The sequence below is a fragment of the Poromitra crassiceps genome, assembly GCF_964638095.1.
Source record: "Poromitra crassiceps genome assembly, chromosome: 11".
Lineage (NCBI taxonomy): Eukaryota > Metazoa > Chordata > Actinopteri > Beryciformes > Melamphaidae > Poromitra > Poromitra crassiceps.
The window spans coordinates 32,939,907-32,965,945 of NC_139643.1; the positions used below are offsets into that span (position 1 = coordinate 32,939,907).

Here is a 26,039-nt window from a genome sequence, read left to right on the forward strand (position 1 = left end):
GGGGAACATAGGTACGCTCCCCCTAGAACCATCTCAAGGACCTCTGTAGCCAGGTCCCCACTTTGGGACCACTGGCCTAATATTTGGATGGTAGGAAAAATCATTTTCTGCTGCTGAAGCACGACAGAACACCAGAATGACAATACCTTTTTTTCATCTGATTTAATTGACAGGGATTCACTGGAACAAGGATCTGTGATTTAAAAAAAATCTGTAAGGGGAACAACTTATTTTTCCATTGAGATCAAAAGTAACTTTGTGTATCCATGAAGCTTGTTTTGTTAAAATCCTTAATGTCCATGAACATAAACGAATATGACACCTCTGGGTGTTAAAGGACAGCTGAAATCGGCCTTATACCATATTTGAAGCAAAGTACATTGGCATCGCTCAAAGCAGCAGAGTAATTCAATTATTCACTGTACTTGCTTCAAAACACACTTGGGGTCATGAAATCTGGGCAACATTTTGAAGCTAAGTAAATGGGCAACTATGACTGATGAGGTTTCACGCTAAATTCTGTTCCTCATAAGCCATCCACACTGCTTTTGTACCATGCAATTTCCCAAGTCCAGGGCTCGAGTTATGGGGGGGCAATGGGGGCTCAGCTCCCATAAAGAGTGTCTGAGACCCCACGAACATGAACACCTATGGGGCCCGGGGGTCTCTAATATGACCTTTTTTGAATATACGGTATACAAGTATTTATCTTGTGATAGTAAAGCAATTTTTCTATTACAATCTCTCTCTGAATCAAGGGGATACTGTTACTGTATCTGGGGTGACCAGATGTGCCGCTTTGCGCGGGACTGCACAGCATTTTCATGACTTTTTCACACGTCCCACAAATTGAGAAGATGTCCCGCATCTCTGGGCGATGCAGGGTTGATAGCGCGGTTAACTCCACACACTGCAGCCTCAGAGAGATGTGCGAGTATTCCCAGTAACTAGTAGCAATAATAACAATAGTAATGGCCACTAACGATGGTACTACCCGTAGATGCAACAGTGGGCCTGCAACTTTGCACAAAGCTCTCCGATGTCAATTTGCAAAGACATTTTAAGCCTTAAATCTTTCTCAACAGCATCCAGTCTTTGATAGTCTTCACTATACTACACTGCCATTATAACCTATTACAAAGGACATTTATCAATTCAAATCGGTTTTTATTTTGTGAAAAATTGCCTCACTACAATGAAATGGCTGGTTAACAGTAAGACTGAATAATGACATCACAAGAGTCTAATTCTAATGTTAATTTAAATTTGGATACTCCTCTGAATCTGGCTTCAAACGGCCAAGATTTGATTTTAGGGGCCCCCACAAAGCTCAGATTATAACTCGAACCCTGCCCAAGTCATATCGACGACAATATTTCCCATCTTGATTGCCTCACAGAGTTGCTCAATTATCATCACCTTTATGTCATCAAGCTTATCAACATCAGCAACAAAGCCTCTCTTCCCCCGGGTACAGACTCTTGGCATTAAAGAAACCACGTCAGTTTGTACTGCAGGGAGGCTGGAAGAATGGATATGTGAGTCCCCCTTAAATATCCCTAATGTCAAAGTTGGATGAGCCTATTTTTAGAGAATCCCTATGGAGTCACAGTGCAATATGAACCCTGAACACATGTAAGCAATAGGTCAGTCATCCTAACAGCACTACCGGGCTAAATATCGACCATACAGTACGTTCAATCCACTCCACATCTCAAATAAAACGGCTCCAAATACTGAGCATGGGAGCTAAATATTGGATTGAAATTGAGACATACGTATAACACATACGCTCTTTGTCATGTATGCTGTGGCAAATAAACATTGTTCCCTCATATTCTACATAACTTACAGCCAAAGTAAACACATTTAAAACCAGCCTTCACAGGGAGTGCAAATAACATTCTTTGGATTATCTCTTTCAGGTCTACAATAGTTTACTTATCCATAAAATCATTATATATTAGCTAAAAGTGTTCTATATTATGCAATTGGACCAGCTGCAACTTGAAATGCAGCTTTTGTTTACTACCATGAGTGTACTATCTAGTTCAGCATTTTGATATGTTGAAGCAGTATTGCAAATTCGTAGGCGCTGTACACACTGAAGCGTTCTTAGCCATTTCTACAGTAAAACATATGAGACTGTTCCATGAGTGTTGTTCACCTCTACACCTTTGCTGCAAACAGTCAGTCAATTTCCATTCATGACACCATCATAAAAAGTAGCTAAAATGTAAAAGAAAGAAGGTCAGCAATGTAAATATCAAAAAAGGTGCTGGATCGTCCTGGTAAAAAAATAAATATCAGCATATGAAAAGGAAAGAGCATCAAGCAGTCCTCATTTCTTCCGAGTCGGCAGACCATTTCCAAAATGCATCCCGTGTTTTAAGTTAGTGGACGTCCATACTCCTTCCTATTGCTTTTCATGATTCTAATATTGTTAGATCAGTGATTAACTCCGGGAAAGCGTGATGCGTTAAAAATAACACTCTATATCTACTGACACTACGCTCCTTGATGCAGTCTAGGCCTATTAGGTATGTGTGGGTGGAGGCGGGGCGTCCCTGGGTCGCTGTCCTGCTTCGAGGCTTTCTGTAAGGCGGCTGGCGCAGAGGCAAGGTCGCCCCCTGCAGCGTGGGAGGTGTTAGTGGAAGATGCGTTCGCCGCCAGGTCGATTTTCCCCTCCAGTTTTACCAGCCGCGTCAGAATGTCATCCAGCAACACAGCTATAGTCCTCTTCAGATCAGCTGTGTGTGTATAAAAGAAAGACATCGAGAGAAAGACAATGAGAACCAACAAAAAGAAAGCAATGTTTGGCCAGACTTTCGCACAAAAGAGACATACTGTTTTTGTGTGCTAATCTTTCTCTAAAGCAAGTTAATTCCCTGAAAAAGGGCTCACCATAACCAGCCATGGAGGTCCCCTGGGGCCCGCCCGGGGCGTTCTGGTTCTCCTCGGTCAGGACCTTGACGTAGCGCCGGCTGAGCTCCAGGATCTGCTGGCGTAGCTCGGCGCTGCTCTGGTGGCGAGGCTGCTGCACGGTGTAACGCAGCAGCATCAGTCCCCACACGAGGCCGAACAGCAGCAGCAGCATGCTCAGCCTCTGGGACATGTTCCTCCGCAGGAGCGTGCCCAGCATGGTACTGAGGCGGGGAGGGGAGGGGGGGGGGCTAGCCGGTTGATGGAGCTTAGGACTGCAGGAGGTGGTATCTAGGGAGGACTGGACATGGGAGGGTTAAAACGTGATTTGAGGGGAAGAGAGGGGTGGGCCAGGGGAAATTCTCTATTCAGTTTTGCTTCTCCACAGTGAGGTCACCGGTCAGGGATGAGCTACATCTCAGCACTTCTTGCTCGAGGACACATCAGCAGGACAGGTGCTTTCCAACACGAGCGCTCCTGCAGCTAAAGGACAGTCTCGCTGACCGCTAGGCCATCCTGCCGCCCCTAAGGGCTGGGGACACGACACGGCAGCTGACGCGCCCAAGTACCGGCGGGGATCAGGTGTGTTGGCTGAAAGACGGCTGGCACCAAAACACTGTGGCAAACTGTGTGCTGTTGAACCCGCGGGTCCACAGGCATCGCTGCCCAACTGAGAACTGGAAAGAGGAAGAAAAAAGACGTGTTGAGAAAGAAAGGGGGAAAAAGAACCAAACGCACAAACCATACAGCCGTTACAAATGCACAACATAGGCCTTTTTTTAAAGGGATACTCCACTTTTTCGGGAGTTTAGCTCATTTGCCACATTCCCCCCCACATACCCAAGATACACCTCCATGCCTTACCGGCACTATCCGCGCAGTTTAGAGTGAGCTACAGTCGTGAAGTTAGTTAGGATCGCCATAGAATGGAGGGTAATGATAATGGTACAGCTGTTGAAAATCTGTTAAAACACACATCTCACGGCGCCAAAATACATGTTGTGCTTCGGGAAACTCACCACACGATAGTGATGCCACGGTGTGGTCATTTTCACACCGGGTAATAAACACGTGACAACACAGGTGTTACCGGTAACATCGTATGAATATATACAGCATATTGCATCCGTACAGGCTGCTTTTGTATAATTGTTCTTACTTGCTTGCCTGGGTAAATAAAGGTTAGGAAAAATAATAATAATATATATATATATATATATATATATATATATATATATATATATATATATATATAATATAATATCAAATATTAAAAGAATATTAAAAAATTAATAATAATTCTCAGCTGTCCAGTCAGTCAGCTCCTCTCCGCTGCTGTGTTAGCTTGGATGCTCACAGTCACAACACTGGCTGCCTCACAATACTTGGCTGCATCCAACTCGAGACAACTTTTCAGACCCTCCTGGAGACAATCTTTCTCAGAAGAGACTAACGTTAGCGACAAATCTGGAGACTTTTTCTGACATGGGATTAACATTACCAGCAAGCAGCAGTAAGCAGGCAATGACGATAGCTGGGTAAGTCCCGCTAGCATCGATGCTAAGTTAGCAAAGTACAGGGTGAGCACAGCTGAAGCAAATGAAGCATATTAAGCAATTAATATGGATGTTAACATCCATATTAATTAGCCATGTGCTTCAGCTGCGATTCGCTCGCTCCATGATTAGACTAGCTACAGCAACTCCAGCTCTTCCTCTGCCTTTACAAAACAAACAAAATCTCAACACTGCAGCACAGCTCTGTTTAGCCAGCTATAGTTTGTCACAGTGCAGCCACACTGCAGCCCAGAGGGAGCGCTTGTAATTTACGCCGGTGCACGCTGAAACTAGCATGAGCGGGCAGAGTTTTTTCTTTCTTTCTTCCTCCATAAAAATTAACGGTGTTACCGTTGGGCATATTATGTAATCGGTGTATGCCCCACCACCGTGTAACACCGGTAACACCGACTACCGCGGCAAGCCTACCACACGATGAAATATGAATCCAAAATGCACATAATCTGTCTTTTTGGAAGGAAAAGAGGTAGCCGGCACTACTTTCCAAACATGGCTGCCGACCTCTTTTCCTGCCAAAAAGACAGATTATGTGCACTGCATTTTGGATTAACATTTCATCATGTGGTGAGTACCCGAAGCACAACATGTATTTTGGTGCCGTGAGATGTGTGTTTAGGCGGATTTTTAACAGCTGTACCATTACCCTCCATTCTATGGCGATACTAACTAACTTCACGACTGTAGCTCACTGTAAACCGCACGGACAGTGCCGGCCGGTAAGGCATGGTGTATCTTGGTTATGTGGGAGGGATGTGGCAAATGAGCTAAACTCCCGAAAAAGTGGAGTATCCCTTTAATTTTCACCTTTAATACATACATTTTGCAAAGAGGATTTTAATCTCTCATGACACCAATTGCACTGAGCTCAAACTGAGCAGTAATCTGTTGTTGTAATGAGTTGGTAAATAATTCACAAGGTAGCAGCTGATGTAAACTCTGCTCAGCAGGGTGAGAGATGCAGGTGAGCAACATGAGCGAGCTGACCCACTAAAGGCCCAATTATGCTCAACGTTAAATACGGATACGCATACGGACGGAGATAAACGGAGCAGTACCACACACGCACTCACACATTCGACTCTCTACTGCCCACTAGTGGATGTATTGCTTAACATGATACCAACGTGAAAGACGCATGGAAGTATGTGGGCACTGGGCAGTGATGTTTACATCGTTTGAAACGGATGCATGGAGCATAAATGAGCTCGGTGAAGAGAACCAAAAACAAGGCAATTGGACAACTGCATTAGCCATCAACTCCTTAAAGCCAGTCAGTTTCTCCTGCCTGTATAACCGTTTATGTTGTATAAAAACGTACATGTGTGCGTGCTGTACCAACAACGCACATCATCATTTTCCCCAAAGAACTTAAATTGATAAGAACCGAAGCGATTAGTTTGTTCCACGCATTATTCCACTGCAGCATTAACGACAGCACCGCTGTTCTCTGTGTGTCTGTTCTCTCTTTGCTCAACTCTTTCTGTGCCCAGAACGGAAATACCGGAAACAGACGCGCCGCCATGACAGTTACCCGAATCTCCAGAAAAACGTTAGCTTTAGAGCCACAATATTGTTATAATATCAACAACTAGCCAACAGATATCAAAGCTGGTGGGTTTTATGGAACGAGCGTAACTCAAACTGGTTAACGGCAGTTATATCAAACTGGCCATTCAGTGGCATTTTGTTACCACGTAATGTAGCTAACAGCTAGGTAACGCCAGAGGTAACTCCATACTGTAATGTAGTGTCTGAATATCGTCACTCGTCAGACCACTACAATGTCTGATGTCATCACTCGTTTTTACCAACAGCTTATTTTTAGGACTTTGAGCCCAAAATAAGGTTATTTTTTCAATAAAATACACTGGCGAACCCTGTGGCTAATCAACAGAGCAGAGCAGGACGCAGCAACACACGAAATATATTAAACATGACAAAATACAGTGGAGGGGGGGGCGGCTTTAAGCCCCTCTAGATGCAGGTTGAGGATTCATCTCATAGCCTCACTCAGCAGGAGAGCTTTTGTTTCAGGCCTCTATTTTGAGTGGCTGAAGATTTATTGGTTTGTGGGGGGGGGGGGCACACACAAGTATTTTCCAACTCTCTCTCTCTCTCACACACACACACACACACACACACACACACACACACACACACACACACACACACACACACACACACACACACACACACACACACACACACACACACACACACACACACACACACTCTCTCTCTCTCTCTCAACTGTATGCACTGGATATAATAAGAACATCCAGCTCCTCAATCCTGGCTAGATCCAGCAGGCTTCCCACACTCATTACCTGTTAGTGAGGGAAGCATGTGCTTTGGGTCAGGGTGCACAGTAGCCTGCTGCTCATCAAGGAACTGTTTCAGCTCCTTATCCCAGAAACCTGATTACCAGTTTAGATTTCATACCAGGACCCACTTTGCAGCTCCACATAGGGGATGGCCGACACGGTAACAAGCTGAGGTATTAGACGACCGCCTATTCATTTTCTAATCCCATGTCAATGACCTGACAAATAGCCGATGAATGCACCGTGCACACAGAGCGGAAATTAGACGATAATATCTCAGTTTTCACATCCTGTCACTGGGTCCATTCTCTGCTCTCTCTCATGGGCGTGGGAGTGTCACATCCTATTGAGGTCAGATAGGGGACACTGAATGAGGGGGGGAATAAATTATGAAAAGAAAAGTAACAGAACCCGTCCAGTGATGTCTCCTAGTCTCTATCCATACTACACACACATGTCCTTCCTATGACCTGTGCGCTTGTGCTACTAGATAAGCACCATGCATCAGCAGGCAAACACTGGGAAAGAGAAAGCAAGGCGCAAAGCCTTGATGGAAGTAACGGTTGACGCCTTTTGAGGAAGCGAAACTGACGGCCAGGCCGAGCCGACACAAATCTATCAGCCACTAAGAATACTATCGCTGCCTTCAAAATAGGGCCGTGACGGTTTTCACCAGAGCGCAACCCCACAGCACTTCCTTTTTCTCAGCATTCGGCAAACTGCAGAAATATTCACTCGACATCGTTACTTTTGTTTTCGCTGCTCAGCTGTATAGACGGTTTTCACGGAATGGTCAGTCCTGCACTTGAATGTTTTTTTTCCTTTTATGTCCATAGCAAACACTGCGCCCCTTCCTCCTGTGGTATTCACGACTTAAGAAAGTGAAATTTTCTGAAAGCTCAGATTTCACGATATCGTGATTCGTGTACAAGACTTCCTATGCCATAACCACAAGCCCACGAGTTTCCTTTGAAGGCAGAATATAAGCTTTAGTTTGTGTGGCTGGAAATGGTTTCACCATGACTACCCGGAACACATGAAAGGCGAAAAGTCCTTGTTGCCCTTGTCCAATGGTGTTTTCAGTGTTATAGTACTCGTGTCCTGGACTCGACTTGGACTTGAGAACTGATGACTCGGACTTGGGCATTCAGACTCGGAGGTTGGAGACTTGGAATCGGACATGTTAATTGTTGTAGAAAAGGCTCCAAAAGGCCCTGAGATCAGGCCTCTTCGTGGGGTAACGCCCACAAACCGGAGTTGTGCACGCGACCCAATGATGACATCATCGGTGTCAGAGTTCCCCCTGTGAGGTCATCGGTGATGTCAGAGTTCCCCCTGTGAGGTCATCGGTGATGTCAGACGGTCTTGATTGTGATTGTGTGATGTCAGACTTGTGAGGTCATCAATGATGTCATACCTCGAATGTGTGGGGTATAAAAGCGATGTTCTACTATGCTATGCTATCCCTGCTGTCTCTCTCTATCTCTCCCTGTATGTTGCTTCTGTTCTTGCATCTATCTGCCTGATATTTCAATAAAGCCTGAAAGACATCTTTGTGGTTCTGATCGATCACCCGAAGCAAGCTCTTACCTAGGATCCAGCGAAACTCAACCACAACTTCCTTACAATTGTAAGAGGCCCTAAATTTGGCATAAGATATTGATAGCTATAAATATATTAATACTGTGACATGAATGACATTCAATTTTGTGCTAAGGCAGGCGTGTGTGTTCCACCTACACGTGAATTCATGTTGGACTCATGTTCAGTAACTCTGGGCTCAGACTAAGGTAATGGCGACTCGTCTCTCTGACTCTTCTTTGGTGACTCAGACTTGGACTCGACCACAACACTGGGTGTTTTCTATATGGCCATGTGATCATAGAAAACTCAAAATGATTTTCATGTGTCTGACAACAGATCTTGTCTATTATATAACCGTATGCTTGACACTTGACAGCTAGAACAGATATCTATGCTACTTCCACTGTGCTGCTGTCAGGCTATTCAGTAGGCCTGGGTATTGTTCTGAGGAAATGCACACTCTATAGGCTAAGGCTTTGAACAATGAATGTCCCACTGGTTTGGCAGGCTACTCATACAGAACAGTGTAGCCTACATCCTGTGGAATGATTGACCGCCGATAGGAATCGCAGGCCAGTTTTCACTTGACCGTGTCAGTGAAATAACCCCACAGGTTAAACATTGACCACCACTGCCAACTGTGACAATATAATCAACAGCTGGTAGGCTCAGCAGTAGGCTATTCAGTCGACCAGACAAACATGGGCACAAAATGTCACTATTACAGAGATAGACTGCACGCACACGCACACATTTCATGAGTTGTCGAGGAGCAACTTACTTTAAAAGTCAGGGTTGACTTTGTCACCGTAAATTACACAATATTTTTCTCAACACGATTAAAAGATATTGACATTACAAACGCTCTGACAAAGACTGAAAAACACCAGATGATACGTTTAGTTTCAAGACTTTTAACTAAGTTAGCAAAGGTTCTCGGAAAATCTGTAAGTTAAGTTGATGTTCCATAAACCAATACATTAGATCAGCTTCACAGAATGCCATTAAAAGCTAGCTACGTTAATGTGAATTAAGCATCTTCTAACTCCAGTTAACATGGTAACGTTAGCTTGCCATGTTAGCTCGACAACACAACACACAAACGTGTCAGCCACCGTAAAGGAAAGGGCAAACCATCTGCAAATAATGTTGCATGGAGTAGTCTTAAACAGATTAATATTTACCTAAATGTGTTGATTGAAAAGCTACCTTGTAGTTGAAGCTGGAATATAAACAGTCACGGGGCGACAGAGAGAGAGCTCCAGCTGCTGCCTCTGGCTGACACTGAATGATGCTTGTTGTTTGGCTGGTAACCCCGGGGTGTTGCTGTCTGTCTGTCACGGCTGGCCGGGGCCGGGGAAATACCGTGAACCGCCCGCGATCTCCGTTAAAAACTTAGCTAGCTGCCGAGCTACATGCTGAGGTTTCCGTCCGCGTGCTAGCCTAGCAGCGTCGACTTTTACTTTGGCTTCGACAACAACAGTCAGGAGGTCCTTGCAGTCAAAAGTCGTCAGCTATATGACTCCGCGCATGCAACTAATGCGTGACTGTCATGGTTCCCGTGAACGTGCACTGCGTGCGTCATCGCTATGGCATTATGGGAAATGTATTTCATTATTCAGGTTACCCATTTTTAGCATGACTATTTTAGGAATATTGTGAACACGGTGTGAACCATTATTTACTTGCAGTTCGCTTTGTACCCGATAGAGGGAAGGCTGCGACCATTTCCATGGCAACGTTAACACCTCTCTGTGGGGACAAAACACTGATGTCATCACATGATGATACTATAGCTTTCTGTCAGTTTGACAATGGAGAAAATATGTGTCGATAAATCAGCTTTAAAGGCAGTGGATGGCTATGTGGAGTACAGAAGGTTGGTCTTATTCTGTTGGCACTGCTAGAAGCTAGCTGCAGTCTTACCTGAGACTGAGAGGTTTTCATTCACATTGGGGCTAGGGCTAGCAAGCAACAACAACAGCTAGCACAATCATGTGACTGCTAACACAGTTGTCAAGGTCTTTTATCTGGCGTTGCTCATTTATAACTCAAATTGAATTTAGAAGATACCAAAAGGATATATCACCTAGCTAGTAGTAGCCTAGTAGTAATCAGCTTGTTGTGCATGTGTAACAGAGATGCTCAGGTCCTTCTTTGCCAGTAGGACCCCATTGCTGATGTGTAAGTTAAGTAGGATAAATCGTCATGTTGACAAGAATCTTGACTGTGTAGCTTTGCTTGATGTGGTTTTACGCTGGTGTGTTTCTCTTCTAGGATTGTGGGTGATGATGATGGAGGAAGACTGTTCACTCCAGAGCAATATGAGGAGTACAAGAGGAAGGTGCTTCCTCAGAGAGTGAACAACAGGCTGTATGTGAGCTTCGGGGTGCCAGGAGGCATCGACTGCAAACTCATTGGCCCTGAGACACAATGCTTCTGCACCCACAGGTAGCACGCTCCACCGGAAGACATGTCATGAAATCAGCCCCCCACCCAGACTTCCCTCCAGTACATATACAGACATACACACATCCACCCAGCTGTTATCTCTTTTTAAATATAGCAGTACATCTCTTCCAGGTACAAGCAACATAAGACAGAATTTGACGTGGTTCCCCCTGAGAGGCCCCTGGCCCTCCTGTGCCGGGTCAGGGGTTGTCACTGTCCCGCCTACCAGTACGTCCCCCAAAGTGGGTCGCAGCCTGTCCGCTGCAGGTGTAAACACCTGCCTCAAGATCACAGTGAGGCTACTGGGCACTTGTGCAAGAAGTGCTCCTCCTGTTCTGGTTTCCAGAGCCCCTTCACCTGTGGGTGTGGCCAGCCAAGCTCCGCCCACCACACACTGGTGAGTACCAGATTTTGTATCAACTTTGCTACCATTATTCCTCAGATATGGTAAAAGGCTTCACAACTTGACCTTAAGTTACTGTGCTGTTACTTCCTTCCTGCAGGTTGAGACGAAAGCAGAGAGGGAGGCACGGGGTCGGCCGGTGGGCAGGGATGTCCCCTATGCCTCCATGGGGGGGCTGACGGGGTTCAGCTCCCTGGCAGATGGTTACTTCGCACTGGAGGCCAGTGGCTCAGGTGAGAGAGCCACATGCACCAGATATGTGATACATCAGGTAGCTCCATGTTAATGACCCCACATAGCAAAATGTGTGTGTGTGTGTGTCTGTGTGTGTGCGCGTGCGCGTGCGTGTGCATGTGTGTGTGTGGTATGTAGATGGTACTCCATTCTCTGCCTGGTGTCACCTCACCTCCTGGCCGGCCGGACAGGTTTATTAACAGGTTCAACCGTCATGTCATTAGTCCTCTCACATTATTTACTTTTGCTGATCCTGCAGCCTTTGTCAGACCGTAGGAGACTGAGACAGCCTACTGGGTGTGGAAATGTCTCTTAAGGGGCACATGAGGGCAGCAGAGAGCAGTGGAGTGACACCGCTGAACAAACGAGTGCACAGAATGGAGCACTAATGCAATATAGTGCAATAAAGTTTATAATTAGTTTGGTTTATTAGGATCCTCATTAGCTGCAGCAAATGCTACAGCTATTCTTACTGGGGTCCGAGTAAAGGACACGCCCACAAACTGCATCTGCACCCCGTACATTCAATTGACCAATTCATTGATTTCCCACCTAGACTGTGTTTGTATGTATGTTTGTATATTTGTCTCTCTCCATATATTCTCTATATATTGTGGTAAAACTTTACAATTGCGGGAGCTTGAGGAGTAGACCACCTCCAATATGCATGTGATGTGTTGGAAACACTACCTTATTCTTCTCAAACTCATCTATGTCACATGGATACAGGGGTCACACAGACGACTTGGCTTGACTTCCATGATCTTGCCTAGTTTAATCTACTCATACAAGTCTTTCCTTTTGGTTTATTACAGGTTCCAGGAGTTCCACCAGCAAAACCATACTGCTTCAAAACACATCTAATTAGACCACATAGGTCTACTCTTATAGAATAGTCTGTATTCTATACCTACCTACCTGTAATGGAGGTGTTTTGAAATCTTGGAATGGACAAAACAAATGGATCTAATTAAATAGAGGATACATTTACAAATTGTATCAGCCCAATAATCAATAATGACATAATGGCAACGTTATGAGAGGTCTTTTGGAATACATGGGGAAAGGAATGCATTGATGTGGAACACTTTTGTGCATTTATTTGTAGTTGATTATGTATGATTTAATATGCTTCAGACTGATTTATCAGAAAATGTAGTAATTACTGTGCACATACAGTGCTACTGAATTGAGTTCCCTAGAGAGCAGTGGTTACTCTTTCACATCAAGGACCCCTAAACTGACACAAAGTAGACCACAGACCCCCATCTGAAAAGATTTGAGCTTTTGTGACGATCCTCCCACTCTCCTGGCTGTCTTGCAGGAGCCTGGTGTTGGGGTCGTTAGGCTGATTGGGTGCACCTGTGCCCGGTGCACTTATTGGGCTAAGAAGACCTTCAGACACCATTCGGTCTCTCTCCCTCCTCACCGATGCACCTTTTGTTCAGTTCTTGTAGGTTGTGTTGTTGTCTGGTCTGAAGGTCTCCTTAAGCCCACGCGTACACTGGGCCCAAGTGCACCCAATCAGCCTAACGAGCCCAACACCAGGCTCCTGCAAGACAGGGCAGGAGAGCGAGGGAGTCGTCACGCTTTTAGATGTTTTATTACAGAAAGTGTGTGAAATCCATGACAATTCTGTCATTGTGTTACTTATGGTTGGAATTCTCGTGAAAATAAAGTATTGTGATTTATGACAATTGTATTTCAAATTCAGCAGACTGCTCATAAACACACTGTTCCGTACCCATTTGACTTATGGCCCCGTCTACCATCAAAGTTGCAATGCCTGGTGCAGTTACTGCACCACAACACATTGCAGTGCTATTTAATGACGCTATTTATGCTATTTATAAATTACTTATTAGTTTTGTCCCTCCAAAGGTGATTTCCCTGCTTTGTATTTTTCAGCTGAAGGCAGAGAACATGGCTGCCAGGCAGAGAGGCTCAGCATCAAGGGTCAACCCAGCCTCCCCTAAAGCATCAAGCTCTGTCTTCAGTAAGACATCCAACCATCAGTGAACCTTCCACCAAAGAGCCCAATCTGTCAAATACCACCAACTGCAAATGTATGAACTATCAACATTTATCACATCAAAATAATTCATAATCTGCTTATGATCTGTACATTTTAAAACGCCTCCAAAAGGGAAAAAGCGTTTCTGGTGATTGCATTGAATATTTTTCTCTTTCTTCGAGTGAAATGCCTTTGGTTGTTTTTGTGATAACGTTTGACACGATTGACCAAGCTTTAGGAGTTTATTAAATGACTCATCAACTAGTGGTTGAACGAAAGTCAAATTTGCATATCTGTAATACACTGTGGTTTGTGCTCAGCATCTGCTGTTCCTCTCTCCAGTGATGCCGTGGTGTAAATCAACTGGGTTAGAACCTAAGTGAGCTTCCTGGCAGGCAGCAGTTCCGTCAATACTAACCAACAAGAGGCAACAATAATGCATCTTCACGTCTTCACAGCTCGACAATTAACTGACAACGTATTGATCCAATCAGAGGTTTGCGTGTGCGGAACCACAGTCAATAACACACAGTGCGTGGCCATGATGGGGCACAGAACTCCAGTCGGCTACAGATGTTTTTCCCACCCTTCCTTGTAAATTTATGAGACACAACCGTAACAAATCAAAGTGTGATAGAGCCTGAATTGATTTTAATACTTACAGAGCCTACACATGAACATATAGGTCAGGAGGAGATGTTCTTATCTCTTGTATTCATTATTGTACAGCTGCCATATCTGCTACAAAAACCATCATAAAAAAAACATAGTATGCACAAATGTACCACATTTAAAGTATGGTAGAATTTCTCTAATCTAAACAACATTGTAATATGTTTTTTTTTAATCTATTAAAATGTTATGGTTGATTGAAATATATTGAAGGAATACGCCCCCCCCCCCCACACACACACACACACAAACAAACTTAACGTGTTGATATGTATGTAATTATATTTTCATTCTTTCCATCAACAAACAATTTCTGGTTTACATATAAATTCCTGGGGAAAAACAACAACAACATACAAACAAACAATGGAATAAACAAAACATGAGACAATGATAAAAAAAAAAGGTCATTAATGCAATAGGGATGTCACAATTCACTGTACAAGGACTATTGCATTAATGATTTTTTTTTTTAATCATGTGTGTCTCATGTTTTGCTTATTCCATTGTCTGTTTGTATGTTGTTGTTTTTCCCCAGGAATGTATATGCTTTATTGACAGATGGTGTGTGAGAGAGACAGGGGGGTATGGGAGAGAGAGGGGAGGACATGCAGCAAATGACCACGGGCCAGATTCGAACCCGGGTCGCTGCGGGAAGGACTGAGCCTTAAGCTTCTGGCATACTCTTCGCGCCCAGCCAAGCGCATAGGGCGCACGGCGATTATGACGACATGGCACGGGGCGTGTCGGGGGGCGAGGCCTGAGCGCAGCGCGGCGCGTCCATGGAGATTTTTCTATCAGCGCGTCGGTTTTGCTGCCTGTGCCTGAGATCTCCGTGGTAGGCTATCAGCGGATATCTGCTGTGATTGAGTCCTCACCGTCGTAAAGTCGCCTTCAAAGCATGCTGTTCGATTATAACGAACTAGTTGTGTGGCTTAGCCTTCCCAAATGTGGAGGGGTCGTTTTTTATAATTTAATACATAGAATTGGGAACGTTACATTCAATTTCATTCAGACTGCCTGGAGCCTGGAGCTGCGCACTGAGTATGTTCTGTTTTGGCCCGCGCAGAGTGCGCGTGCCCTCCTCTGAGCCCCGCCTCCAGCGCGTGCGCGAAGAGTATGCCAGAAGCTTTACATGGTACGCGCGCACTGTGCTTGGTGAGCCACCAGGGCGCCCCCAGGTTTCTGATTGATGTTCTCTTGATGAGAGAACGCCACCCACTCAGCACGTTACCAAAATAAGAGCAGAACCATGGAGCTACGTGTCTATGATGAGAGCAGGTTATAATTTGCAGATAGATCAACTGTTTCCGATTAATCCCATTCCTCACGGCAGATCAGCGATGATGAGAGCTGATTTAATCCGCACAGAGAGCGGGTCATGTTGGCCCACTTTCAAACGACTTTAACTGAGAAATCAAATTAACGGGTCTCTAAAATGGGGTTTCACTCCCACTCAGATGTTCCCTCAGAGTCACATTGGTATGGCAGCATCGGCCAGCACATCTCATTTCACCTGTGTTGTAATGCCAGCGGCCACCTGAGAGAACTGAGTGTGTGTGTGTGGGTGTGTGTGTGTGTGTGTGTGTGTGTGTGTGTGTGTGTGTGTGTGTGTGTGTGTGTGTGTGTGTGTGTGTGTGCGTGTGCGTGCGCGTGCGCGTGTGCGTGTGCGGGCGCGTGCTGAACAGGTGGTCTGGAGGCAAAGCAGCTAGGTAGACGCCTGAGGGAGGGCATGGACACAGCTGGGTCTCTGGAGAGGAAGCCGGTGGAAGGGATCCTATCTGAAAGCTGACACTTCTGATTCAGCGTTCTCATCATACGATGACAGCGGTGTCAGGTCACCATAGCATACATTCAGTATACACACACACACACACACACACACACACACACACACACACACACACACACACACCCTCATACCCTTGCACCTGCACCTTGCACCTGCACCCTTGTAGTCAGTCACACTCATGTCTCTCCTTCACAAAGTACACATCACAACAGCTCTGTTGACTCATACAATCAAGCGTCCTATTATACTTTTCTATATTTTGTGTCATGTATATTTAGACCAGATTACCCTATATGCTCATTGCTCATTGCCAATGGGATCCTATGGAGCCAGCCTTGAGTGTGTGATGTCACAATTTACTCTACCAGACTTTACAGGCTGTACTTTTTTTTTTTTACTAAATTCACACATTTTAAAATTGTGACAGTTCACACAACACACATACTACTACATAATACAGACCTATTACGATTCTCACTGAGAATCAGACAAAGCTGCTCTAGTGCAGTCCCAGAATAAAATAATAAAATATAGAACTATACATTTGCATAATAGGTCACCTGTATACACGTTCTCCTGGAGGATTAGAAATCTTTTCCCCAGAGGGTGGGGGGTGGGGGTGGGGCAACTAATTGAAGCGGTAAAGGCCTTACTTACTGTGCTTAGGGTAATTGCCTCTCCATAGCAACACTGTTTAGGAGGCAAAAAGGCAATTTACTTTGGTCATTGGTTGAAGAGAATAACGACTTCATTTCCCTTATTGCCATGGGAACCACGCCCAACGTGAGTGACAGATCTGTCACTGCAAATCATGATGCAAACACAGAAGATTAGATTCACAAGGAAACACTTAATTGCCCCCATGAGAGGTGGTAAGCACCGACTGATTGAACTGGAGAGGAGGAACACAGTTCCATAATTTCTCCATAGATAAGAGTGGTGACAAAAATACAAGTGGCATTGAGAGACTGACAATTTACTTGAACCAGTCAAGACTGTCAAATCCATAGACAGTAAAAGAAGTCAAAAGAAACAAAACATTTGATGGCATTACAGTATCTTCGGCGGTGTTAGTCGCAATTTTGCGGGCCGGTGGTGATAGTCACCTTTTGTGTCACAAAATAATCTACAGAGAGGAGGTGGAACAATGGTGCCAGGACAACCACCTCTCTCTGAACGTCTCCAAGACCAAGGAGATCATTGTAGACTACAGGAGGGGGGCACAGTGGTGGAAAGGGTGAACAGCTTCAAGTACCTGGGAGTCAACATCCACCAGGACCTGACATGGGCCGGTCACACCGCCACTGTTGTCAAAAAGGCCCAACAGCGACTACACGGACTCAGGCGCCTGAAGAAATTTGGGCTAAGGCCAGAAATCCTTAGGGACTTCTACAGAGGCACCATTGAAAGCCTGCTGACTGGCTGCTTCACCACCTGGTACGGGAACTGTACCACCATGGACCGCAGGGCGCTACGAAGAGTGAGGCGCGCGGCCCAGCACGTAACAGGATGTGAGCTGCCAGAACTGCAGGAACTGTATAATCAGCGGTGCCTCAGGAGGTCCCTGAAGATCATCAAAGACACAAACCATCCCCACAACAGCCTGTTCTCCCTGTTACCCTCAGGGAGGAGATACAGGGTCCTAAAAGCACGCACAAATCGCTTGAGGGACAGTTTCTTCCCGCAGGCCACGAGACTCCTTAACATACACAAATAGTGGAGTAGCTATACTGTACCGTACTGTAGCTGCTACCATTACGTATGTCTAATGTTTAATTGTATGTTTAATTAGGTATATTTGCACCTGTGCAAACAGAACGTCGACTATGTTTAAGTATGTCTAAAGTATGCACATGCCATGTGCACCTATGTGCAGTCAGTGAATATGCCACTGTCTCTGACTTGTCTTATCACTCTACTGCCTTATTGCTTGTTGTGTCTCGTACATACATACATACATACATACATACATACATACATACATACATACATACATACATACTGTACATACACACACACACACACACACACACACACACACACACACACACACACACACACATACATACATACGGTGGCTCAGTGGTAGAGCTGTCGCCTCACAGTCAGAAGGTCCTGAGTTCGATTCTCGCCTGGGACACTGTGGGCGCTGTGGTTGTGTTCCCCCCCATATCTTCAGTGCCTACTGCCCAGGTGGGGTATCTCGTCGTAAGGGCCTTTCTCTCTGTGTGGAGTTTGCATGTTCTCCCCGTGCTCCCCCAGGGGGTTCCTCCGTATATAGCCCCCCCACTAAAAACATGCAGAAGATCAGATCGTCATCGTCATCCGACCAGTGACGACAACATCCGAAGTTGGTCCCCGGGCGCTGTACGAGAAAGCGACCACTGCTCCTGGCCTGCCCCCCGGAGGAAAGGACATGCCTGGATGGGTTAAATGCAGAGGACACTTTTCACCGGCCACCGTCAGCATGAGTGTGTTGTGGCCGCATGCTTGTATTGTGGTGTTCGTGTGACAATAAAAGACGGGGCTTGTCCCGTTACGAGATAGACATACATACATACATACATACATACTATGGTACACGTATAGTCACAAATACCGTACACACTGCATCCCACTGCACCAATGACTTGTCTTTGAAGTTTTCTAGTAATCATGTCTGCTTGGAAATGCTACAAAAAGCAAATACCATGCTGGAAACATCTGCACGTGTCACATCCTGTCTCGTGATGAACTCTTGATGTCACACAAAAGCTGATTGGATAATGACACCTCGGATGCTTAATGGGGCCACTAAATGTGATGCCAGAGGACATGAGAGAACTGAATGAGTGTGTGTGTGTGTGTGTGTGTGTGTGTGTGTGTGTGTGTGTGTGTGTGTGTGGGTGGGTGGGGCGGAGATAGAGGCGGTAGAGAAGCCTGGAATCAGGAGCAGGAGATGGACCAACAGAGGCACGGTGTAGAGAAAGAAAGGAAACCGGGGGGGAGAGGCAGAGTTAAGGGAATTGAAGAGAGAACTAGAAAGCAGAATTCTGTCCAAAGGAAGCGATAAGGGATTATGGAGGCCACTCCCTCCACGCTCAGCAGAGTTTGTAGATTGGCAGCATCTATGCCCATCTCTCCCCTCAACATGATGTCCCAACTTCCACCAGCTACTTGACATGAAACCTCGAAAATAGTTTGACAATCAAACATAATATCTGTTACAGTAAAGGGCAATTGATCAAGATTATATTGTTGTTGTTTTTTGCTTTGGTTTCCACAAGTAATTTCACCCGTTTGCAATTTACAATATTGATTTCAAGATCAGATGTCCACCATTTGAAAAAACTGTGATCTAATCTTGCAAATGATCACACAAAAAAATAGTTTTCATAGCGGTGCCCGTGAATAACTTTTATAAACAGCATCCTTTGAAGTGTGGAGATAGGATGATCCACAAGTAATGATTTTCTCCTCCAAAATGAATACATAGCACTTTGGATCGGACTCAAGTCAATTCAAGTCGATTCAAGTATTGATTTTTCTATTTTTAGCAGTGTGACAAACACCCATATAGGTTATGTCTGTCACAACATGTATTAAACCAAAGTTTAGTGCCGGTTGGTCTCCTAATATCAGAGTCCCCCGGGGCTCATGGACCCACCGGGTCACACCTGAGACGAACCAGGGGGTCATCGCTTCGCCGCGACCAGTTCAATTCTCCACCTGCCAATGAAAAAAGCTTATATGAACTTCCTCAAGAGGGGTGACGTGATAGGGCGCTTTTGAACCGAAAGCAGATGTGACACGCACGCACACGCGCACACACACATGCGCATGCGCACGCACACACACACACACACACACACACACACACACACACACACACACACACACACACACACACACACAGGAGGCAGAGAGGAACACTAGACACGCAGGTAAATTAACAGAGAGACTCTTTCCAATTTCAATGGGACTCAATTAACGTGATAGAAATTGGAACTATCGTGTTGTATTTGCTCTGAACTAAAATAAAGTGGAGAGAAGCTTGTTATTGAGATGTTATTTCAGTTCAATAATTGCATGCAAAGGCTGTCAATTAAGCCAAACCCTATTTAGAGAAGCACAATTTAGAGACCTCTTTCAAGTGTCGATAAGAGCTCAGAGTGGTGCAGACAACCTAGATTGTGTGTGTGTGTGTGTGTGTGTGTGTGTGTGTGTGTCATTGACACAGTGTCCTAAAACACACACACACACACACACACACACACACACACACACACACACGCACACACATATACACAGACCAGAGCCGTACCAGACCACATTTAGCCAGAGACACTATTGTAGTGGGAACTACCACAGAAGCATTTTGAGTACTTTGAGGAGTAGTACAGATGTTTGTCTATGGACAGATTTTGCACAATAGTATCAAAATGATGCAAGATGCAGTCACTAAACTTTACAGGTGTGTAGTTGACATCAAAATCAAGGGCAAGTTTGAAAATGGATGATCCGAGCAAGGGGGCTGCACCCCCCCCCCCCCCCCCCCCCCTCACACCTTTTACGCCCCTCGCCTGCATTCGTGTTAAATCACAGGCATCGAGGATGGTCTGATACCATTCTAAGGTCTTCAAGACTACATTTCCCATTAACCCTGTTGGTTCGAGAACAGGATGTCACTATCTGGCGTTTGTTTTCTCTTCTGCTTTACAGCATGACGTTTTTCCATTGGCCTTCCACTCCTTCCACCGTATGCCATTGCCAGAAACTCTGACAGTTTTAGCTCTGTTTGTGCTGGGGGGGAGGGAAACAGTGCTTCTTCCTGTTTTGTGCTGTAAAACAATTTCCCTCTATGCCGTAAAGCAATCCAGTGAAATTCCTGCCAAATCTGATCTGGAGATTTCATCCAGTGTGTGACAAATTTCTGCAGTTTGATTTATCGACTATAATCTTTCACACACTTTGATGCAGGGAAGACACCACTGTACTATTACACAACTATTTTATGTACACTCAATGGCCACTTTATTAAGTAGGCTACACTGCATAGGAACCTCTTTTGCCTCCAGAACAGCCTGACTTATTCAAGCCATGGATTCAGCTAGGTGCTGGAGATGTTCCAGATGGACCTTGGTGCACGTTGACTCGATACCGTCATGCGGTTCCTGCAGATTACTCAATAACACGCTAAATGCTGCAAACATCCCATTCCACCTCATGCCAAAAGTAAACTGGTTGAGATACTGAGTGTGGTGAACTTAAGTCACTGTCATGTTTCCTGGAAAGATTTTGAGATGACGATGCATCATCTTAGAAATACTGTATCCCTTTGGGAATGGTTAGACTGTGGCCATGAAGGGACCTGGTCAACAACAATATCACACGTTTTTAGGAGAACTTCTGGGTAGTGTAGATGTTCAAGCATTTGCCACCGCAGAGACCCCGGGTTCAATTACCGGCAGCGGTACTTCCGGCTTGGTCAGACACAATTGCCCATGTCTGCGGGTGGGAAGCCGGTGGGGTATGAGTCCTGGTCGCTGCACTAGCGCCTCCTCTGGTCGGTCGTGGCGCCTGTGCGGCGGGAGGGGAACCGGGGGGGATAGAGTGATCCTCCCATGCGCGACGTCCTGCCAGTGAAACGAATCGGCTGGTGACTACACATGTATCGGAGGGAGCCTATGCTAGTCTACGGCTCTCCCCAGATCGGCTGAGTGGGTGGAGCAACATGGATTACTGTAAGACTACATGCCAAATTCTGACCCTGGTTTTGTCGGACCAGGCGACATGTTTCCACTCTTCGCTCGTTCAGTAGTGATCATATGCCAACTGTAGCTTCATCTTCCTGTTCCTCACTGACAGGACGTTCCACGAGAAGCCCTTCCATCACTCTTACATCCAGCTGTTATTTACACACTTGTCAAGACTGTTAGCTTGAATGAGGCATGCCACTCACCTCTGACCTCTCTCATCAGTGAGGTGTCTTCACCCTAATCACACAACTAAACTCTAGGACACTGCAGCCTAGAAACCCGAGCAGGTACAGCTGTTTCTGATGCTAGAACTGGCCCCCGATGACCACAAATCACTTAGCCTATATTCTAATGTTTAGGCGAACAGTAACTGCCCCCTTAACCCTGCCGCGCGCTTGATAAACTTCCGCTACGTGACTCACTGTCTGGAGGAGGGTGCTGTTTGCTGGTGGTGTACCTTTGAAGTGAGTCACTGCATGTATTCACTGCTTACTTTCCCCATTTCCCTATGGCATCCTGTGGTATACAAACAGCCCTTAACCTTAGCCTCTGTGCAACCTAAAAACCGGCACCAGTGAAGATTGCCGATTTTGAGAATACGCCTGCGAGAGAAGAGGCTGGTATACAAAAGATTATGAATGGGAGTTAAATGAAGCACTTGGTGGTGCTATATACGTCAGTTGAAGTGCTATTTGAAGTGTTTTTATTAAGAGGGTTTCTGGGAGATATATAGGGCTCATCTGGGCTGATGTTTGGCTGACGTGTCTTGATAACATATTCAGATGGAGGGTCTTTTGTTCACCTTGAGTGTCCCAGTCTCACTTTCCATCTGACGGAATGAACTGTCAAACAAAATTAGTGGACTGATTCGATCAGACGTTGCGGAAATTCATTCGTGAACAGAGTCTGTTTGAAATCTTTTTATTCCAGATCACTCAGGGCGACGCCATAGGAGACTCATTCATCTGAATAACATTTCTGCCTCCCATTGCAGGTTACTCTTTTATGATTTCAGATGGGATTATTAATCTCACACGTGCTTGCAAGAATCGCTACTTGATTGTGAATTGCTTTCTCACCCCCTTCCTCCATACACGACTTACAAATGTGTGTGTGTGTGTGTGTGTGTGTGTGTGTGTGTGTGTGTGTGTGTGTCTGTCTGAATCTGTATCTGTAGCTGTGTGTCTCTGCGTATTTGTTTGTTTGTCCGTGTCTTTGTAAATTAAATGTGTGAGTGCGGTTAGTGTGTTATCCAATCCAATATTGATAGTGTTGTAGAATGGATTTTAACTGAGCCAAAAGATAAATATAGTGAACCACTTGAAGATAACTATACTTGTGATCAAAAATTGAGCCAGGAGTCGTTAGAAGTCATCTTAAATGATGTATTCACATATTTCTTGGCCAAGCAATGCACTCTTGTAGTATATTCATGAATGGATACACAGGCTTACATTCAATGAACAGAAAGTCAAAGATACTTACAGTAGGCTATAGGACACACATCAGACTTATAGGACACATCAGATTGATCTTGATGCACATTTTGAAGGCAACTCTGTAGAAACCTATCGTGGTCCTGCACGCAGGACACAGTGTGAGATAGAAAGGAGCTGCAAATGCAGGCTACAGGTTATCTGAATATCGTGGCTGTCTGTGTATATATCTACAATAATTATGTGTAACTTAAATGGAAATGTATATGAATACATTAAATACTGATTGTCTAATTAAAGGCTGTGATTTAAATTTTAATATCCGATCGTTATTTCTGCACTAAATCAGACACATCCCTGTAAAATGTCCAACTCATCTGTTCTGGAATAGCATTCTCTTAATTCCCAATTGAAATACAACTTTAGACTGTGTGTGGAAATATATTATGCAATGCATATCAATTTACTGCTTTATGGTGCATACTCAACAATCACCTATTCAATAATTTTCCTCTATGGATTTACAGTGTGTCTAATAAGATACTAAAGAGTAAATTTATAGTGACCTGCTCCTTCCTAAATGTCATCATTGCGGTTCAATTGTTCTTTTCATGCATAATCTTAAAAACATAATTTTCAACCTCTTGGTCTCATTGGAGACAAGTCATAGATATCAACAACATGAGTTAATCTAGTTTTAGTTGGTCATTTTATTGACATGTCTTTAAAACTAGTGCAAACATGTTTTAAAAACACTGCGATGACAGCATCACACGTGACGCGCACATGGAGAAAGGCAGAGAGATTTGCGCTAAACGGAGCGCATCTCTGTGACGCGTGTTCTTCTGGGACACGTGTGGCGCACAGATATAAAACCAGCGCGCACGGAGCGCACAGGAGCAGAAGAGACGACCGAGGACACAACGCGCACACCCCTGAAACCCACCGGTAATTGTAAGTACCCTAATTGCTGCTTTATCCATTAAGTGCTGAACAACTTTCTAAATGATTTTAAAGTCTCTCGACCATAGCCTAATTGGCTCCGGGTGAGCTCGGGGTTTGGAATGAGTTAAATTCTAACTCGTCATTTTGAATGGAGCATCTCAGCACAAGAGGGCCCACATTTCAAAGTTTAGTAGGCTACCCTATTTTTTTGTACTCTATTTACTCTTTTACTCGACAAACGATTTTGTTTTATTTGGCATCAAACAATTTGGGTAAACTTGATCCATGCTTGAGTGCATTCAGATGCTATATGTCACACCGTCTATTCTGAAGCAGAGTGAAAGAAAAATAGTTACTGGCATGCATAAACAAAAATAGACTATGTCGCATTGGCAGAAGCAGATTTTCTCAGAGTTAAACTGTTAAGTGAAATGAAAACCATTGAGGGGAAAATGCGCATGACCTGGACATCCTCACCTGCTGTAGATGCATCCTAACTTGGTGACCTGGCTGGGGACTCTGGGGTTCCTGCTGTGGGCGCTGATCTGCCTGGGGAGCCAGACGGAAGGATACCCGGTCAAACCCCAGAACCCGGGCGAGGACGCTCCAGCGGACGAGTTGTCCAAGTATTACTCCGCCCTGAGACATTATATCAACCTCATCACAAGACAGAGGTAGGCCAAGTGAAGGTTTGTGCACTAATGGGGGAAACATTCACCTGGAGGACTATAAGGACATTTTACTAAACATAAAACGTTTTAATTTGACACCAATCTTCTCTGATATTGCACCAGTTATAATATGGATAGATTCACAAATAATCAAATATAATCTAATAGAACATAACTGATTGGAGTCAATTTGCTTTCAATTATTCTCGAACTGAAAGAAAATGTAAACCTACATAAATTCCCATCAAATTTGGAGAAGAGGTTACAATTTACTGAATTACTGAATTAAGACTATGTCCCACTGACACAGTCCCACTATTGTGTTGTATTGTATTGTATTGTATTGTATTGTATTGTATTGTATTCTATTCTATTCTATTCTAATGCATTGCATATTGTGACTCTATCACATTTATAACTGCTGCAATTCCATTATACCAGAGATTAGTGTCAAATTAAAACAACATTTTTATGTTAAGTACAATTCCCTCACATAGTCCAGTTTAATGTTTTATGTAATTAGCCTATGCTATGTTGTTTTCCCTCAGACAAGAGAGCCTGCATATAATGGACACAGCAATGAAAACTTCAGCTGAGTGGGGAAAGGTTGAAGGTTTTAATGATCTTCTTTAATTTTGGAGGATTGTTTATCCTCATGGCTGGGAGGTCGCAGGCTCCACAAACACATTGTAGTTTTGGAATGTCATGCTCCAATGTGATCGCAGCATAGTAATCACAAATATAACAGAGCAGCGCATGGGTGAGAGTCATCATGCGCAAGAGGGGAAAAGCAATTGGCAACATATATATAATCCCACTGAGAGTCTCTGTGGGAGCTGCTGGTCTGAACCCTGCTGGTCTGCTTTCTGGATCCTGCTGTTACTCCTAATTACTCCATCTCACTCACCTCGGTACAGATGAGGGAATACAGTCAATACACGCTTGTTCATCTCCTGCCCAGAAGCTGGAGAAACGACTGACTGGTATGACACGGCAAACTAATCCCAATCTTCAGCTTTCTTCTGAATGTCACGGGTTTGGATGCTGTGGTGTCTTTTAGCCACCCGGGGGTGCACAAGACACATGCAGAGTTTTATCATCTGAGGAGCAGAACTGAACTGTCTGCTCCTGTTGTGTTCAGTTTCCACTTTCCACTAAGCTCCAATAGGACACATGACACAAGGGCATACAGGGTAATAGTCTTTTATATTCAGTCACCACCCCCCGATGGGTTTGGTTCAGCTCAGGTCTCTCTTCTTCTCTTGTCTTTTTTTCT

The 26,039-nt window shown here is 44.7% G+C and overlaps 3 protein-coding genes across 4 annotated transcripts in view; 2 read left to right on the forward strand and 1 right to left on the reverse strand.

Moving 5' to 3' along the window:
- Positions 1-176: 176 nt before the first annotated feature.
- ccdc126 (coiled-coil domain containing 126) lies at positions 177-9,881 on the reverse strand. 2 transcript variants are annotated; one of them, XM_083646174.1, is made up of 3 exons: positions 9,617-9,881; positions 2,905-3,599; positions 177-2,750 (listed from the first exon to the last, which is right to left on the reverse strand). In XM_083646174.1, exons 2-3 carry the CDS (start codon positions 3,140-3,142, stop codon positions 2,509-2,511), a joined length of 480 nt encoding a protein of 159 aa, XP_083502300.1. In that variant the 5' UTR covers positions 3,143-3,599; positions 9,617-9,881; the 3' UTR covers positions 177-2,508. The 2 variants fall into 2 exon arrangements, with proteins under 2 accessions (XP_083502300.1, XP_083502299.1); XM_083646173.1 differs by having other exon boundaries at positions 9,592-9,881.
- Positions 9,882-10,169: 288 nt separating this feature from the next.
- Positions 10,170-13,471, forward strand: fam221a (family with sequence similarity 221 member A; the record flags this gene model as incomplete). Its single annotated transcript, XM_083645984.1, has 5 exons — positions 10,170-10,286; positions 10,685-10,858; positions 10,991-11,255; positions 11,362-11,494; positions 13,404-13,471. Exons 1-5 carry the CDS (start codon positions 10,222-10,224, stop codon positions 13,469-13,471), a joined length of 705 nt encoding a protein of 234 aa, XP_083502110.1. The 5' UTR covers positions 10,170-10,221.
- An 11,107-nt stretch (positions 13,472-24,578) lies between these two features.
- The window catches only part of npy (neuropeptide Y), a gene marked incomplete at both ends in the record, with an annotated part of 1,970 nt that continues 509 nt past the window's right edge, over positions 24,579-26,039 (forward strand). The window contains one exon of the mRNA XM_083646185.1: positions 24,579-24,766. Within this exon, the coding sequence (XP_083502311.1) occupies positions 24,579-24,766 (188 nt within the window). The remainder of the gene's footprint in view (positions 24,767-26,039) is intronic.